This window comes from Apaloderma vittatum, unplaced genomic scaffold (assembly GCF_000703405.1).
Source record: "Apaloderma vittatum isolate BGI_N311 unplaced genomic scaffold, ASM70340v1 scaffold41981, whole genome shotgun sequence".
Lineage (NCBI taxonomy): Eukaryota > Metazoa > Chordata > Aves > Trogoniformes > Trogonidae > Apaloderma > Apaloderma vittatum.
The window spans coordinates 1,587-18,953 of record NW_009701597.1 but is presented as its reverse complement, the minus strand read 5'-3'; the positions used below and the strand labels follow the sequence as shown (position 1 = coordinate 18,953).

The 17,367-nt window shown below is 49.0% G+C and overlaps 1 protein-coding gene across 1 annotated transcript; it reads right to left on the bottom strand.

Moving 5' to 3' along the window:
- Positions 1-6,208: 6,208 nt before the first annotated feature.
- Positions 6,209-16,756, bottom strand: LOC104281261 (ectonucleoside triphosphate diphosphohydrolase 2-like). Its single transcript, XM_009879191.1, has 9 exons — positions 16,643-16,756; positions 14,335-14,452; positions 12,458-12,608; positions 11,555-11,714; positions 10,089-10,310; positions 9,364-9,636; positions 8,498-8,593; positions 7,454-7,576; positions 6,209-6,439 (listed from the first exon to the last, which is right to left on the bottom strand). Exons 1-9 carry the CDS (start codon positions 16,754-16,756, stop codon positions 6,209-6,211), a joined length of 1,488 nt encoding a protein of 495 aa, XP_009877493.1.
- Positions 16,757-17,367: the final 611 nt, after the last annotated feature.

The window sequence follows — 17,367 nt, the reverse complement described above, 5'->3', positions numbered from 1 at the left end:
GCACCTCGTTTAGGCGCTTCTGAATCTGTACGTATCAATTTGCTGTATCAATTAACAGCTCCAACGGGGATACTAGAAAACATTAGGGGCCAGTATTAGAAGGGCAAAGGCCCTGGGTAAAGCCCCAAGAAAGATGTGGTAGTAAAATCCAAACCAAGTTGGAAATTGTATTTTGGTTTTGCTGAACTATTTATCAGTTATTTTTCAACATTTTACTGTAAGCGTTTTGTGGAGTTTTTAAACTAACTTTAGTGCTTTCGGCATGGAAACAGATTTTACTGTGAATACAATTGATCTGAGCAGAGTGGGAAGACACTTCCTTTTGAGTACTGGATCAGTGTGATTTGTGTGTTGTGGGTTATATTGAGATGATCCGTCCCTGAGCAGGCAGGCAGGCAATGGCTATAATTCTTCTCTTGATGCTTAACCAGCAAGATAGCAGTCTGTGTCTCTGAAATAGCATCCTAGTCTAAACTGAGCCTGGTACCTGGGGCTGAGATGATGTTGGGGCTGGCAAGAGCCCAAACAGAACTCACGGAACTAATTCTGCTTACGTAGGTAAAAGTCTGAAGCCCTGAGTTCAGGAGGAGGACACTGCAGAACGAATGTGGCTGGGAGCCTGCCTCCAAACCGAAAAGGTTTTTGGTGCTGGGGTCGTTCCAGGTTTATGGTAACACTCAAGTACCATGCGTGTATGTGCGGACCTGTTGTCGTTCTGGTCTTTCTGATTGTTGCTTCTACAGATAAAACAATACTTTGTTTTCTAGAAATTATTGCTCCTGAGACATTGAAGTTATTGAAGGTGAGGGGCTGCTTCCAGAGCCTGGTGAGCGAGATGTGCAGTTGTGAGCTTCCTGCTGGAGAGAAATAGGAACAGCAAAATGGGATCGAGGCCCGGGGCCATCCAGGCCAGTATCTTGTCTCTGATGGTAGCAGCAGTTGCCAAAGAACAACAGGGCAAAAAAGCAGATGTAGCAGGTGGTTCAGGCAATTCTTTAGCCACAAGGAAGTAACTTTTTGTTTATAGCCCAAATGGATTATTGTGAATTTATCTAGTCACCTTTTGCAGCCATGTGAACTTCTGGCTGTTTATACAACCTCCTGTCACGATGAGTCCCACGGTTTAACCACAAGCTGTGTGGAAGAAGAGCTCCTTCCATTTGGTTTGATGATTTCTACTGAGCCCCTCAGTTCAGAAGGCGGCCATGAGCCTGTCACCTCAAAGCTTGCATCAAGAGAGCCTTAAACATTGTCAGGGATTACCCTGAAAGAGAAAGTAATTACAAACAAGCATTTACTTGACGTAAGGTTCAGCATTAATTGGCAGTTAACATCTTCATGTTTAAAGCTGGTGAACTTTGAACACTGCTCCTGTAAAGTGTCCCTCGTTCGGTTCCACACCTCCACTGCTGTACATTGCCCAGCAATAAGCCCTGTGGGTATCGCCTCCTTTCGCTTGGGAGATCTGTTTCTCTGGAGAATTTCAACTAAGAAGTGGTGACTAATGGGATCATGAGGTGCGCAGATGGTGACACCCCCTGCTGTGAACAAAAATAAGCTTTCCTTCACATAAAAGTTGAATTTATAATTCCGCTATCTCTCTCAAACCTCCGCTTTTTTCATTCCTCATGCAGTCTTTTTCCTATTAGGGACTGTTATTTCTCTCTCTTCTTTCCAGAAGAGCCTTCATCCACGCTCCGTGCCAGTGCCCATCTCCCTGGGTGGAGGCCTTCTCCCACTAACACCACAGCTGAAATCAGTGATTAAAGCCGTCTGCACATCCCTCAGAGAGAGCTTCACCACTGCTGTGTGTCTTTCATCTGTGTCCACTCCAGGAGTCTCCTGGACGAATTTCCCGACAAGTGCGTTCGCTGATGGATTTGATGGCTGGTAGGAGCAGCTACTCCCTCCTTGTGTTGGAGATTTCCCGGGGCTGCAGACGGTGTTCTGCCAGCCTCCCTCTTGTGCCTGATCGCTGTCATTACACGCTCAGGGGAGCCTCAGCTGACGTGCTGTGTTTATCTGACATGACCAGGGGATCTAAAAGCGTTCTGTTGCAAGGCTCTGAACATCTCGTATGGAGGGCATGGTGGAAACCAGGTCAAAGACACTTCTCCTGCCTACGAGACACGGTGATGTTCTCACTTGCAAAACATCAAACTGCTTCAATTTGCCTGGGTTTGAGGGCATTATGAAAGGGCTTTTATATTGAGAGCTGTGGCAAAAATTGAGGTTTTACTGGTTCCCATATTCATTCGGCTTGTTCTTCTGATAGCAATTGCATCTACTCCAGCGTGTTCTGAATGAGCTCTGGAAGCAGGAGTGACAATCTATGAGGTAGGATATAAACATCTCGTGGCTTCTTGCTTCTCTGGAAGATATTCAGATACGTGATCATAGGCATGGTATAAGAACACAATAAAAATCATACAATCAGAGAACGGTTTGGGTTGGAAGGGACCTTAAAAGTCATCTAGTTCCAATCCCTCCACTAGACCAAAACATACTGATTGATCTCCACATCCAGCCATCCTGAAAGGCATTCCTCACATGTTCTTCGGAATTTGCTCCACCAGTGCTTGTGGATTTCAAGTTACTTCATTCCTGTTTATTATAACAGCCCCAAACAACTGAAGTGAGTGCAAGTACTGCAGTGCTTGGTGCTGTATGTTGTTTCTACACTTGCTATCCCAGCAGCCTTCCCATAACCACTGCACTGAGTATGTCCACACTCAGGACATTATCTCAAGAGAGGAGGAGTTACAATCACCGTGTTACTAACGGGAAGCTGGAGCTCAGCCCTACGACAAGGTTTGCAAAGTTCTTGAAGCATGTGTGACCTTCTCCTAACCAGCCAAGCTACTCTAGGAAGTCTGTGACAGCACCTGGTAGAGAGCCCAGCCCTGTGAAACCTCTAATTCATCTGTCAGTGTCCTGTGAAATACCTGTAGCTCAAAAAGCCGCACCAGTCCTGCCTCAGGTACAGCCAGGTGCCAAAGGAGGGGTTAGAACGCAGCTTAGAGCTCCCTCCTATGCTGCAGGGAGCCTGGGTGCATCACAACGGGAGGAAAGAAACAACTCTGGCCTTGTGGTGGTGAAATTCCTACTGCAGAACAGGGCTGCAGGTGATGAACTGTTATTTCTCTTAGTTTTCATGGGAATTGGTTGGTACAACCCAGCTGAGATGTACTGGTTGGGAATCCAGTATGCTGTGGAAATGGTAAAAACTGAAATAAAAACCGGAGCTAATATGCTTCTACAACATGCCTGAATGAAATTTAGGCCACTCTAGCCAGCAGCAGGTCAGCTAACTTAGTGTACTTCTGGAGCTAAAATAGGCAAAATGTTTTCTGGCGCCAATTTTTATATCTAATACTTTTGATTTCCTTCTTACTGGTACTTGCTGACAGCAGCAGAACTGCAGTTACATGTGAACAGACATTATCTGCCAGAAGAGCTCTCCCATGGTTCAGCTGGAGTGAGAAGCGAGGGAACTATGCATAAACATGAAGAATTTATGGACAGTTAGAAAATCCTCATTATTAATCATTTCCCTAGTTGCATCGTAACTAAAGGGCTGCAAGCATCTTTGTTTCAAAGTGAGTGATTTAATCTAGAATCTCCTTTTAAGTAGATTTCTGCTGTCCAGGTAATCTGGGGATTAATTCTGTAAACTTGCACACTGCTGACGTGAAGGAGCTGGGAGAAAGGAGCATCATACTTTTGTTAGTTTCCATTCTTCTCACAGGTTCAGAATGTTGGGGTTTTTTTGCTTTTTTAGGACTAAAACCACAGGAGCTGCTGCTTGTAGTGTGTGGAAGGACTTCAGCCATCGCAATGTCTCACCGCGCCTTTGATGAGAACAGCAGCTTTTAGCTCAAGAGTTTAGGATCTGCTTTAAACCAGGTGGCTGTGGGTTGTCTTTACTTCGTAGAGTGATGGCTCAATGTCAGATGGTATCACAAGTTTAACGGGACAAGTTAGGCCACCTGTATGTGCCATCACTGAGTACAGCTCGGTGGCACCTGTGAGGCAAAAGTAAAATTTCAAGAGGACATGCTGAGGTTCTTGCCTAATTGCTCACTTATTTTCTGTGTGGAAGAACTTGGGGAAGCTCCAGCCAATGCACTTTTCTCTGTAATCTAGTATATAAATCAAGGTGTAATGACTGAGGAGGCCACGACACCTGGAGTCCTGGGGTTCCAGGCATCTCACTAGCTTATTTCAATTTCTGACAGTGGTAGGATTCTTCTTGGGCAGGAATCCCACAGTTCCACATGCTGACAGGTGACAGGGCCAGAGCTCTGGGTAACGATTGCATTTCCAGATGTACGAGGAATGAAGGCTCAGGAGTTTCCCCCATAATCACTGACTCCTTGATAGCCTTTTTTTTTTTTCTTTTTTTTTTTCCCTATAGAGGCTTGCCTGAATTCTTCCCACCTCGTTCAGATGCTTTGAGCAAAGGACACATCAAAGATGTCTCTCATCAGCTAAACACCAGCAGCCAGGTTATCTGAAGTCATTCCTGCCTGCCTGCCACTGGGAAGAAAGTGCCTTCAGGGGTTCTCGTTGTGCACCCCCAAAGCACACATCATAGCAGCTCTTGAGTAAACAGGCAAAATCAGCATCCCCCACCCTCCTCGCTGTATTCACAATAAACCCCCCGCTTTGATCTCATGCCAAGCATAACACAGACGGTCTATTAAAACATCTTTAATAACATGATATAATTAAAAATATCTAACGTGCAACTCAAAGAAATGAATATGAAGCTTGTTTAAATCTCTTTCTACACCCCTCCAAACTTGACTGACAGGTTCCAAACCTTCATTAATTGGCCTGAAAATTTATGAATACCCCAATATTATGGGGGAGGGGGTGTGTCCTATATATGAGTTGGGAGCACAAGGGATTAATAATCAGATTTGAAAGGATTTGGGTGCCACGGTAGCTTTAAAAATCCTGCAAGGCACATCACTGCATCTGCGAGCATTTAAATTTCTGTTTAAAGTGGGTTGAAATGAGTTGGAGACACTTGTCTCTGAGGCTTTTAACAGCCTACATGTTTAAGTCTTTGAAGCAACTGGAGAAGTGAACTCTAAACGCTTTAGTCGAAGGACAGTATTTGTCTGAATCAGACCCTTTTCTCTGCAATAACACTGAGAATTTGTACAGCACCTCATCCTTTAGGCGAGCAGAGCAGACCAGAGGAGCTGGAACCACTGCCAAGTCCCAGAGGAATCCTGAGTATCAGATTATAACGTAACTCTGGTCACAATCTGATGTGAAAGTCATTGGATGGACAGTTAGGAAAGCTTCTGTTCCTGCGTCTGCTCTTGTCGAAAGGACAATATGAGAGAACTTCAGTTTCAGAGTCAGTTTCAGTGCAAATGAACAATCTGGTGAACCTCAGCCCAGCACGCACCCCGTTTTATACGATGTGAAATTAAATGTGTGAATCTGAGTCCTGGTTAAGGAATTTCATTTGACAATGTTAACCCTGGGTTGCCATGACTCAGCTGAGAAACAGGAACTCAGCTCTGTGTCTGTGCCCTTTGTTTCTCTGTTGATGCTCTGTACGTTTTGTCGAGACCAAAACTAAAAAGCATTGCTTTGGAAGGATGCTCGGCCAGCAGGAGCATTTGCATAGATACTGTCCCTGAGGTGGAAGAACAGACAGTTCAGTAGTAGCAGGCAGAAAATACCTGCTTTTTCTCTAGAACATGGAAGCAAGTTGGCTATCCTGACTATATTTTAACGCTGTTCCAGTCTCCGCTAGTGGCAACACTGCAGGAACCGTCTCTTTTGTGGGCACAGAAAAGGACAGAGCGCTTTTTCAGACACCACCTCTGCTGATTAGACGGGATTGTTTGATATTTGTAATAGCTCAGGGCCTGCTTGCTCAGAGGCAGTGTTTCATTAGGTAGATGGGAGTAATTGCAGTTGCAGCCCAAGCAAGATCAGTGCAGGCTGATCTCATTTGGAGAACGAGTAGCTTGCCATCCACCAGGAATCACAGGTTTCCTGCGGAGCGGGATCTGTTTCAAAGTACAGTAGTGCGAGTGCTAGCAAGTTCAAATAAGGCACCAAGGCTCTGGGAGTCCTGCAGGAAAATCACTTGTGTCCTCTAGTGACTTACACCTGGGTGATTTCTGTGTGTCCCCTATTAACTGCCCTCCGGCAAGAGCGTTGCGCCCCAGAACAACTCTCAGTTGTCATCAAAAACGCTGCTGTTCCTGTTACTGAAGCTGTTTTCCTTGACCATCACTCGGTACGAGATGCGCATGAAAGAGCCGGTGAGCAGCGTGACAAAGAGGATGAGGAGCAAAGACCAGACCCCCGGTTCAATCCCCTTGAGGAAGCTCGGTCTGTCCTGGGGGATGGAGTTGGTCAGGTGCAGCAGGTACCCAAGAGTCCAGCTGGATGCTGTGTCACCCATCTATTGAAATGAAGAGGAGGAGAGGTGAGAAGAGGGGAGAGCCGGGACCCCAGCTGTGTTTCTGTTGCACAAGCCCAAGGCCTTGTGTACTTTGAGACTTATCCAAGGTTTAGGCTTGAAAGGAGGAGCCATCAGTGCCCTGAGTGCATGAATAGACCTGATTGCCCTGACCAGTCCCACCTGGTCTTTCCGCCCACCCCCTCAGCCTGGGAGCTCCATTTAAGCTCTGGCCTGGGCAGCCGCCTCTTCCCTGAGCTGTAGGTGTGTGCTGTTCCTTCTCTGGCTTACTGAGTGGTTTTCTCACGTGGTCTTAGGACTATGATGTGGATAGTTCTGTCTCTGGCCCTGTCACCTGGTTGAACTTCAGACCTATGCTGAGGTGGCTTGTCTGTTGTGGCTTTCTGGGTGGACCCTGGACCTTCCTCGTTACCTTGCCTTGGTCTGATGGTTGCCACGTGGCTGCCTGAGCCGTGATCGCTGATGTGGCCCTGCTCAGTGGGATCGTGCCTCTGCTGGTGAGTTGTGAAGAGGTCTGGGAGTAGGCTTTTGTTTCTTTTATGAAGAGGAGGACCTGAATCAAATTCCCATTTCCTTAGGGGCTCCAGATCCTGAAGCAATTTCAGACCTTATAAGCCAGTTATAAACCCTCACTAGTATAAAAGTGATTTCAAAAAGGTAGGGCAGCATATTTTGGCTCAGGGAATATTACCAGCAGCTTGCCCTTAGCATTAAGTGGTGATCAAGCCACGCTTCCTTCCCTGTTGGGCATGAATACTTAAACGTAGGGTTGGTCCAGATAAGGTTTTTTGACCCATCTATTTTTTGGTGGGGACAAGTGTAATCTCTAGTTCTCTGATGCTGGTTTTCTTGCTTGTTTCAGTTGTGAATTTATTTTGTAAAACCATCTTGCTAGAAAAGCCTAACTGGTTAAGACTTGTGGGAGTGGGGACAGGCTGGCTTTACTGAAACCAGCCCTCCCTCCTAACTGGAAATACCACACTGCAGGGAACTGACCTTCTTCTGGAATGACTTGTTGAAGTCAAAGGTGTAGCCCTTCGTACTGAGATGAAAGATGAAGGCAGATACAGCACAGTAGTCGGCAAGTGTATCCAGGCTTGTCTGGGACTCCTTAACCAGCTGGTGCCATTTCCAGAAGATGAGGGGCAGAACAGAAAGGAAGTAAATATTTAGTAGCTGAATTTCAAGCCTGCTATAAACTCTCCTCTCCTGCTCTGGGTCCGACTATGGACCTGGAGGAGGCCTGTGAAGTCTGAAATCATGGGCTGCGGTCTGGGAACCAGTGTCATCTCTCAGTGCCATTGTTCCCATGTTATTAAAGACCAGGCAGGTCAAGAGCAGCAGGACTGGCAGCCAGGTCTCCTACAGTTGCCTTGCAGGTGAATTGATTGGTAGGAGTCTCTGCTCTAATGAGGTTGAGCTAATGCTGCAGCCTTTCTCTCAGTAGGAACATTAACAAGATCTTTCTCTTCTATGCAGAAGAGGAAGCTTTAGGGAACTGCTTTTGGGCTTTGCTGCCCTATTAGAAAAACCCGGTAGAAATTGGCCAGTTAGAATGTTACTGTGGATGCTCAGTCAGCGTATGTGCAAATGAGAGTGACCTCATAAGGCACTAGCTGAGGGAAAGAACTTACAAGTTCCCCCCAGCTTGGTCTCTGTGGGCCTGGGTAAACTGGGAAAGCCCCTAGAGTCAGATGAGATGTGTTGCTTGAACTGCAGGAGAGGAGGATCACAGGAAGGCCAAGGTGATGTACAAGAGTGAGTAGACAGCTTTTCTATTAATTCCTTAATATGCAGTAAAAGGTACTTGTGGCTTTCCATTTAAGTCTAGATGTTACCTGCAGCAGCTGAGATTTAAGAAGAAGGAAAATAAGTGGAGCCTGTCTCCTCAAAGTAAAACAAAACAAACCCAAAACGGCAAATCCAAGTTTTTACCCCAAGGGAGCCAGTAAGCTATGGCTCTGTCAGCCTGAGCCCCATGAGCTTTTACAGCAGACTGTTCCTTGTTTCCCACTCTCTGTGCACACTTATTTCAGTTACCTCTTTGACGGACATCCCACAAAGCTTGTTGACTGCCTGACCCAAGTCAGGAGAGGGTACGGTTTCTCTCATGAAGTCCATGGCCTCAGAAATCACCTACAAAAGCAGCAGGCACAGTCATCGGGTTGGACTGCGCTCTGCACCCTAGTGTTGCACACAGTGTCTGCCGGAAAGGGAGCGGCAGCAGCTGTGGGGTGCATTGCCAGGGTGCTGGAGATGGAAACCTTTTTCTAGGGGAAGCTTGCACGCAGCAGCCTTCCTGGCCCTGCCTGGCTAAGCAGACTAGTCCTTATGCTCTGTGGCACCACACCATGGGAGGCTTTCTGGAGCAGGGAACTGGGGGAAAATCTGTAATTCCTCCTTAAGCACTCAGTTTGTCTTGGGATCTTGAGATGGCCCTGGCTTAACAACCCAGTGACTTTGGACACTAAGATCCATGGTTTCATATATAAGGACGTTTGTGTTTGAACATACCCAGATATTTCTTAAGGGAGTAGCAGAGGGTCTTCAGTTTTCCTAGAGATATTGTGTGGGAAGACCTGCTCAGCATGCAACTCCTGTCTGCTCTGTCCTTGCTGGCTCAGTGGATCCCCAAAGTTTGTCTCACAAGCAGACATTGCTGAGAGATGGGTGAGGAAAGCCCTCCCACAGCCATTGATGCGAAGTCTCTGGTTCGTGCTTGAACAGCTGCGTGCCAGCGACAGGGAGAGGGCAGGAGCGCACATGTACAGCCTCAGCCAGAGCACTGCCTCCCTTGGCTAGCAGAGAGCACAGCGTGGCTCTTCCCACTGTATTTATGATCAAAATGGACCCGTTTCATGACCTGTCCATACTAGTCCCCCCACCTAGTGCAGAGGAGAACTCACCAGAAACCTTGACTGGAGGGGCTTGAAAACACTGCTGAGAGAATGCTCGAAGAAGCTGCAGGAAGAGGAAGAGTTGAGCAGGCTTTGCACAAGACTCATGCAGGCGGTGGGATCGCTGGAGCCGGTGATGTTGAAGACCTCATCAGGTCCAGGGATGCCCAACGTGTCATGAGTGAGAGCACAAGGCCCAGCATGAACTGACTGCCACCGCACTTGCCGGGAGTAGCTGAGGGGCCAGCAGGGATTAGACACAGTTTTAGCGCTTCTCTGATCCTAGAGGCAAAATAACACAAAGACAGCAGGAAGAGAGGAGATTGGCATCCCAGGGTTTCGCGTAAGAAGTCCTGATGTAACACAGTGAAGAACTGTGGTTTCTCTGGCACCACAGTGTCATGACTGAGCAGGCAGGCTGCGCAAGGTTTGCCTGCTCTCATCTCAGCTACTCAGCTGCAAGGCCCAGACTGGTGCAGCAGGCTCCCAGCTTGAGCAGAGCCTGCACGTCAGAAACTCTTCAGTGGGTGCCCCTGTGTCTGCTTGGGGGGGCATTGGTTCGGGCATAGAGACTATAGTTTACAAATGCACTGGGCATTTTTAGATATAGGCAAACACCCTCTATTAACGACAGTGATTGACATTTTGCCCATGAGAAGCTACACCTTGTGCAACTGTCATTTAGTACTATTGTGTCCAGGAACCTTGCAAGTGGCCTGCTGGCAGATACTCACTTGAATGAGCCTGGAGAGCAGCCTGTTGCGGAGCTGGTCTGTGCCATGGCAGGGGCAGTGACGAGTGTACACCTTGTGTGTCTGTCCGTACAGCTGCAGCCTCACTCCTTTTGCTGCCTGGTTCTCTTCCACCTTGGAAGTGAGCTGTGCTGAGGTTCCTCCCACAGACAGGACTCCTGCCGTTCCTTTCTCAGAGGGGACCAACTGTCCTCGCCAGTCATACTGATCCAAAAAAATGCAGAAAGGTCAGCTCTTAAGATTTCTATGTCTGGGTTGCAGTCAGATGCAAGCACTAGTGCACAGAGAGAGAAAGCAGCTTTCTAGTGCAATACAGCCCAACTTTTTTTTTCCCCACAGGATATAAGGATGCTGAACTTGTGGAAACAGGAACTGTGGTACAGACACTGCCATCTGTGCAGAGAGCTCCTCACGGCCAGGAGGAGGACTCGCCATCCTGGAAGGCTGTTTGAGACAGTGGTCACGGCAGGTAGGAGCGAGGAGGTGGGGAACGGGAGGAAGATTTCCAGGTGGGTAGATATAGGGTTTGCATGCTGCCTTGATGCTAATGTGATCCTCCTATCAGAACAACCCTGTGGTTTCATCTCCTGCAGTCTTGTAGAACTGAGTGTGGCAATGCTGAAGTTAGCAGTACCAGCAGGGAAGTTTAGGTGGTGTAAGTGCTCTGTCCCTGGCTGGGAGAGGCTGTGTTGCTATCAGCAGGGCTAGCAATTCCCTAGCCAGTGCATGCTTGCTGCTTGTTGTCAGAACTGCCTTTCAGTGGACTGAATAACTCAATCTAACCCACCTTTCTCTTGCTCTTTGAGTTCTTCATGAGACCCTTTGGCTTGAGAAGCCATGGGTAGAACAAGGAAACTGAAATGTATTCTTTTTGTACGGCAAATGCCTTCTGAATACAGACCAGGCCCCTGTGCCGGGGACACCAGGTATTCTCTTACTAGCATCTCAGTGAGAGGAAGCTTGGTGGGCCTTTGCTTTGGCAGCAAAACACTTTGCTTCTCTGTCCCCCATCCACAGGATGTCCCATGGGACTGCTGATCCCCAGTGCCATTCCCACAGCACCCCATGGACAGCAGCAGTGCCTGTCAGACAGCGGTGCTGAGCTGCACCTCTGGGGACTCGGAGTAGGGGAGGTCTTGTTGACACTCCAGGGCCAGACTGCATAAGGTCATCTGTGTGAGCATCCTGGATGTGTTGTCCAGAAAGCCTCACGTCTGTTAGGGCAGCTGCAGGAACATGTCTGTGAAACACCTTAGTTATAACCATCTCTCATTACGTTCCCCAACCAGCTGGTGTTGGATGTAACCTGCCTCCACTGAAAGGCAGTGGAAGTTGTGCTTATGTGCTGTTTGAAATACAGGGCTTTAGTGAACCCTCCATGTGTGACTGCTTGCTAAGGGGAGTTGCTCAGCTCAGTGTTGTACTCCCCAGGCAGAAACATCCTTTACCTTGAAGAAGTTCTCCAGGACGTAGTTAACGGCAACCCAGTTGAATGCTTCCTTTTCTGGACTGGACAGGATCTGTGCCCTCTGAAAATCAAAGGGGGACGACTTCAGGGCTGTAGTCAGGGCTGCAAGGAGACTGTCAGGGAGGATAGGATGGCTGAGGCTAAACAGGAAAAAAAAAAAAAGGCACATTTGTTGTTACAGGACCCTGCAGTGAGGACACAGCTGCAGGGCCTCTGCTGTGCTCCCCACTTTGGGCAGTAGCACAAAGACACAATGACATCCCACTCTTGCTGCTACTTCCCTCTCCCCCTGCATGGCCCAGAGGGCAAGAACATCAGAGGGATGATTTGAGTGATTGTGCCACCATTCAGGAATTTCGGAGTTTAGTACTTTCCGCCACAGAGGGAATCCTGTGGCCTTGTCCCCTCCAGACCTTCCTTTTTCCCAGTGTCTGAAAGGAGATAAATGCCCCAGTAATGAGGTGACTGAGAACAGGGTCCACAAAAGTGTGTGTGATACGGTGGGTCTTGGCACCACTGTTCCCAGCCGGATGACAAGGAGCTCCCCTGCGAGGCCGTGTGGGTTGTCACATAAACTGAAAACACTTTAGCTTCCGGACTGAGAGTTGATTTCCCAAGCAGTAATTGTGAAGCCTTAATTGTGAAGGAGACTTTACAGAGGCCGGCAGTAGTAGCAAGACTGTCATCCTCATGGCTGCTTGGGTGGACAGTACAGAGACACAGCCATGCCGTACTCCCCTCGAGTACCTCGGGACCTGAAGAAGGTTTACCTGACCAGCAGATTAGGGATGAAACACACTGCAGAGCAGGGTGAGATGCATTTACAGAATGATCCACATGACGTGTGCTGGTCTCTGGGTGTGGGTTTGCAACATTCACTCACTTGAGCTGCCCCATGCTGGGGGTTGCTCCCAGGTAGATGGGGGTTTGGCTGTGCTGCTCTGCCGGGATCTCTTTCTGGGCCCAGTTCAAACATGGCTCCAAGCTCTTCTCTATTTTCTGAGGAGGATCTGAGTTGCTGTAGACTCCCAGACCTGAGGACCAGGGGAAAGAATGAAATTTTTTAAGGAAAGGTATGAGAGAAGTGTGAGAGCTGTTGCCCAAGAAGCTGCTGTTCTAGGGCATGTTAAAGACAGGATCTGTCACAGGTGAAACAAAGGAGTTCCTCCAGGTAGCCATCCTGCTAAAGTATGGTACTGGTAGCGAAACACATGGCATGTACATCCCAAATCACACTAGGAGAACCCTAGCTCTGCTGCTGAGACATCCCATAAATGACCATGTGTCAGCAACATGACTGCTGCAACAGCTGAGGCTGTCTCAGCCCACAAAGGAAGAAGTGTGGCTTTAGCCGCTATAGAAGATAAGCAAAAGGACACACTGCCATGCAGACAGAGCTGAGGCTGACGTGTCACCTCTCTCCTCCAGCCACTTCCTCTTGTGTTGGTGGAGGTGGCTTCTGAACCCTGTGTCTGCAAGTAAGACACTCCTGCTTTAGAGGAAGCTGGCTCTGTGTGGAGAGAAGCTGTGTACAGGCTTTGACTCATCTTTCCAGCAAGACTCGATGGGGTCTTAAATGCTGGTTTCGAACTACTACCCAGAACCAGCCTCACTTCCCCATCCTCTGGCTCACTTGCCTTCCTGGCTGCGACTCCCTCACCACATGCTTTGCTCCCTGGGCCCTATGTCGGGCTGAGCTGCAGCTTGCAGCAGGTACTCCGAGGCTGTGACCCCACTGCCATGCAGACAGAGGACTACTCACGTCTGGGTGAGAGACCTGCCTGAACCTCTTGCTGCTGCTGCTGCCAAACTGCTGCAACGTTGTTAACACAGCCAGTGCACATGGCTGCGGTCAAGGGGCATGAACGAAGTTTCAGGGAGCTTTTATTACGTCTTCTGTGTGTGGTTTCTATTGCCTACGGTCTGCAAGGGCATAAATCCTTTTCCCTCATTGCACAGCTGCCCTCCCACAGCACACTGCTGCTGAGAGTTCGAGATTTCCCAGCATCCTGCTATAATCAGGCTTCAACATCAAAGCAAGATTGAGAGAGAAGCAAAACTGCAAACATTAGTGCGTTAAACCCTTTCAGCTGGCTTTGCCAGGGCCAAACTCATTCAGACTAGTGAGGAAGACCCCTGTATTCTCCAAAATGTGACACCTAAAACCAAGTTGAACTCAGTCTTGTGCTGCTAAATCCCACACAGAGGCTTTGGAGTCTTTGCACCTCTCTTGTCCTGGAGCCACGTCACTTGCTGCCCAGAGCACAATCAGGAGGAGGCAGAAGATACCAGGAGTCACCCTGCAGCCAAATTTGTCTTCGTTTGCTGTTCACTGTTTCATCTGGGCAAGAAGCTCGGTGCCTTTGGCTCTGCCACTGATCCACGTGGACATCAGGATGAGCCCTGTTCCCTCTGTGTGCTTCCCTGCCTGCAGCAGGCTAAAAAACCTGTCACCTGCTGCTGCCAAGTGCTCTGACATCCATCTGTGTATGGCTAAATCTGCCCGTGTTGAGAAGAGTCACACTAAAAAAAGCAGCTTGTGCTTCACTGTCGCCACTAGTTCTGTGTGCAGCTAGATGATGTCGTGGTAGTGTTGGGTTGATGGTTGGACTAGATGATCTTAAAGGCCTTTTCCAGCCTTCATGATTCTGTGCTACAGGAGCCAAGGAAATTGCAGCAATGGTCCGTGCACACATCTCTGGGTTTCCATGCGTCCCATGCCAGTCCTGCAGACCACCGAGTGTGAACTGAACACCTTACCTTGCACTGGACAGGAGCTGCGTTCTCTGATCACCCCGGTCTTGTTTGCCTTGGTGGTGGTCCACTGGTAGATGAACAGGATGATGTGAGATGGGCCAGCATCCAGAACAATGCTGTACTGGAAAACCCCAAAAACATTCCAGATAAGCACCATGGAGTGCGTACTGCTTTGCTAGTGTAGGATTACTCAGCATTACGTGGGTATTCTGGGTAACCCGTGGGCCTGTACTGCAGGATTGGAGTTGGCTTTTTACATTCAAAGAAAGGGTGAGGCCAACTGATGATGTGGATTTGCAAGGAACCATATTTCTGAATATACATGAGGAACAGCAAGAGTGCAGAGACACCCCAAAATATATCACGCCTACAGTGGCGTTCTCTACAGCTGCTCCTGAAATCAGCTAGAGAGCTTCAACTGAGAGCTGAGCCACCCGGAGCTCAGGAAAAACAGGTCCTAAAGCATTGGGAGATAGCACTATACCAGCTCTCGACTGATTCTGAGACTCAGACTGCTGCTGGATTCGTTTTGCTAAGGCTTTTGTGCAGGAATTGGAGGGGTGCAGCTTACTTCTACTTCTGAGGAACCAGACTCCCCCATCTGTTTGATACCCCAATGCAGAGCTGGTGTGACCTGGGCTGGGTTTGCCCTGATGTGTGCCAGACCCGAAGGAGCTGCAGATGCAGGGACCAACGAGGATGTCTGCTGGCCGACAGGGAAGCCCCACGGAGACCCAGATAACGTCTTGGCAGAAACAGCAGCAGCAAACATGAGATTTCTCAACAGTTTGTCCGCTGACAGTTCTCCTTTGCCCAGCGGTGAGGCCAAGGGCTTTCCCAGTCTCTTTGCAGCCCAGTGTCTGGTCTATTTGCTGCTGATGGAGCCTTGCTGAGCTGCATCTCCTGTGTGAGGGTTAGGAAATGAGACGCCACTGGGGTACCCTGCAGCACAGCTCTCTGGCTGTTCTGGATGTCTCCACACCGAAAATAGCCCCAGTGCTAGCCCAGGGTCTGCTCCTCTACCTGCTATTACGTGGCCTCAAACTGGGACATCTCCCACACAGACAGGAAAGAAACTTATGAGATCTGGGAGGTGCGTGGTAGCTCATGGTCTAAGTTGTATCTTGCACAGAAATAGCTGTAGCTGTGACTGAGTGGGAGGAGAAACCTCCTGAGAAATTGATGTTAACACAGTCAGAAAGATTTTAGTACAAGACAGAGCCTGGCTGCAGCCTCCAAATGAAGCTGGCTGCCTGCTGCCTTCCTGGGAGCTCCCAGCTCCACCAGACATGGCACTCTAGCCAGGATCTGGTGAGACTGGAGCTTGCAGAAATGCGGAAGGAGGATGGAGCTCCCTGCCCAAGCCTGCTGGCATCCTCCCACATGAGTGACAGCTCATATTTCTCGCAGGGACATGTTGGCTGCCACAGAAGAGGAAGAAACGAATGGTATTGGTGGAGAAACCTGCATTTTTTTTTATTCCTCCTTCACAGAATGAGAGGCTGCTGCTGGGAGCACGAGGGAGGAGAAGGGATCACTGCATTTCTGCCTCAGCTCAACACCGAGGAAGGACAGAGCATGAAGAAATAAGGGTGTTTTTTTTAAAATCGAATTTTGCTTTTGAGAGGAGTCTGGAGGAGGGGGTAGTATCTCTAAACATGCAGGTTAACCTACTTCTGTTTGATTAAACCACAGCATGCCACTGATCTCACCTCAGCAGTGGGTGCATCAAGAGACAGAGCGGATGGGCATTAACTCCCTGGTCACCGGGCAGATCTGACTCTGCTGCACAGAGCAGGTTGGCTCTTTGGTTAAAATCAAGAGAGGACAGAAGAGGAGAAGACATGGAAGATAATGTTGGGGTTTTTTAAGACAGAAGCAGCACTTTAGAGAGAGATTACTACTGACTTTTAAGTTCTTTCCTCCCACTGACATCACTGGTGCCTTGGTGCTCTGGGGTAGCTCCTGGCATGGGCTGCCTCTCCTCCTGCAGCGAGCATCTCTGCTCATCCAGCTGGTGTTACCCTGACCAGCCAAAAGCATTGGTTTGTTTTCATTTTGAAAAGCTACAGCATGTGGAAGGATGTCAGCCTGTCCTCGCAGGTTCTAGTCCCCTTCTCAGTTCGTTGTTTTGGGCTAATAAATAAGCTGGTAGCGCAATGAATGTCAAAAGCAACAAAATACACCAGTTCAAAATGCCCAGCTTGCACAAGGAAACAGACAGGTTCTCCTGAAGAAGGAGAAGGTCCTCTGCTCATCACCCCGCTTGATCCCCGGCTTGGCCACCCCTCGGGCAGGCAGACGCCCTTACCTTGGTCCTGAGAGGGGTGATGGGCACATCTTTAGTGGAGACGCAAAGCAGCACGATGCCCGTCAGTCCCGCTGTGATCACCAGCCAGGGGGGAAGGAGCTCGCGCCAAGACATGAAGCGCTTTCTCCTTTTGCAAAGAGTCAAAAGAGGAAGCAGTGGAGCAGCAAACTGACGCTGACTGCTTTGTAAAACCTTTAAAAAGAGGAGAAAGGCGGGGCCAGGGCCAAGCTCTGACTTCAGCCCAGCCCCAAGCCACAGGGACCACAAGGAGCGCGTGGGCCAAGCTTCGATGTGTCAGGCAGTTCTCCCTTCCATCGCTCTGCACAATAAATGAGATGATGGCTTCGTGCCCGTTCCAGTGCTAGCTTTGCAAAGGCATCGGTGCAACCTCGAAACTGCCTCAGGCAACAGGGTTGAGGTAAACAGAAATGTGGGGTTAACTCAGCTGTGTAATACGCAGAAAGCAGGCAAGACTCATCCATTTGGTATTCTGAGCTGGGCACTGCTAGCAGCCAAAATTTCAAGTGGGGAAACCCTTTGTCGCTGGGTTTAGTTTATATCTAAGGGCTCCAGGGGGGACCTGGGGTGCTTCCCTGCAAGCACGTGTCCGTCGGGTTGGGGCGGAGCATGGGCATTCTGCCTGGTTCCTTCAGACTGCTTTTGCCTCCTCCTCTCTCAGATGGCACCTGGGACGGGAAAACATCTGCAGGTTTGGGTTTCCACCC

Coding starts and splice junctions, on each gene's coding strand:
- LOC104281261 (XM_009879191.1), bottom strand. CDS start 16,756: ATGTCTTGGCGCGAGCTCCTTCCCCCCTGGCTGGTGATCACAGCGGGA. Junction 10,311..11,554: donor TCCTGGAGAACTTCTTCAAG/GTAAAGGATGTT, acceptor TTTTTGGATCAG/TATGACTGGCGAGGACAGTT. Junction 7,577..8,497: donor GTGGGATGTCCGTCAAAGAG/GTAACTGAAATA, acceptor AAATGGCACCAG/CTGGTTAAGGAGTCCCAGAC.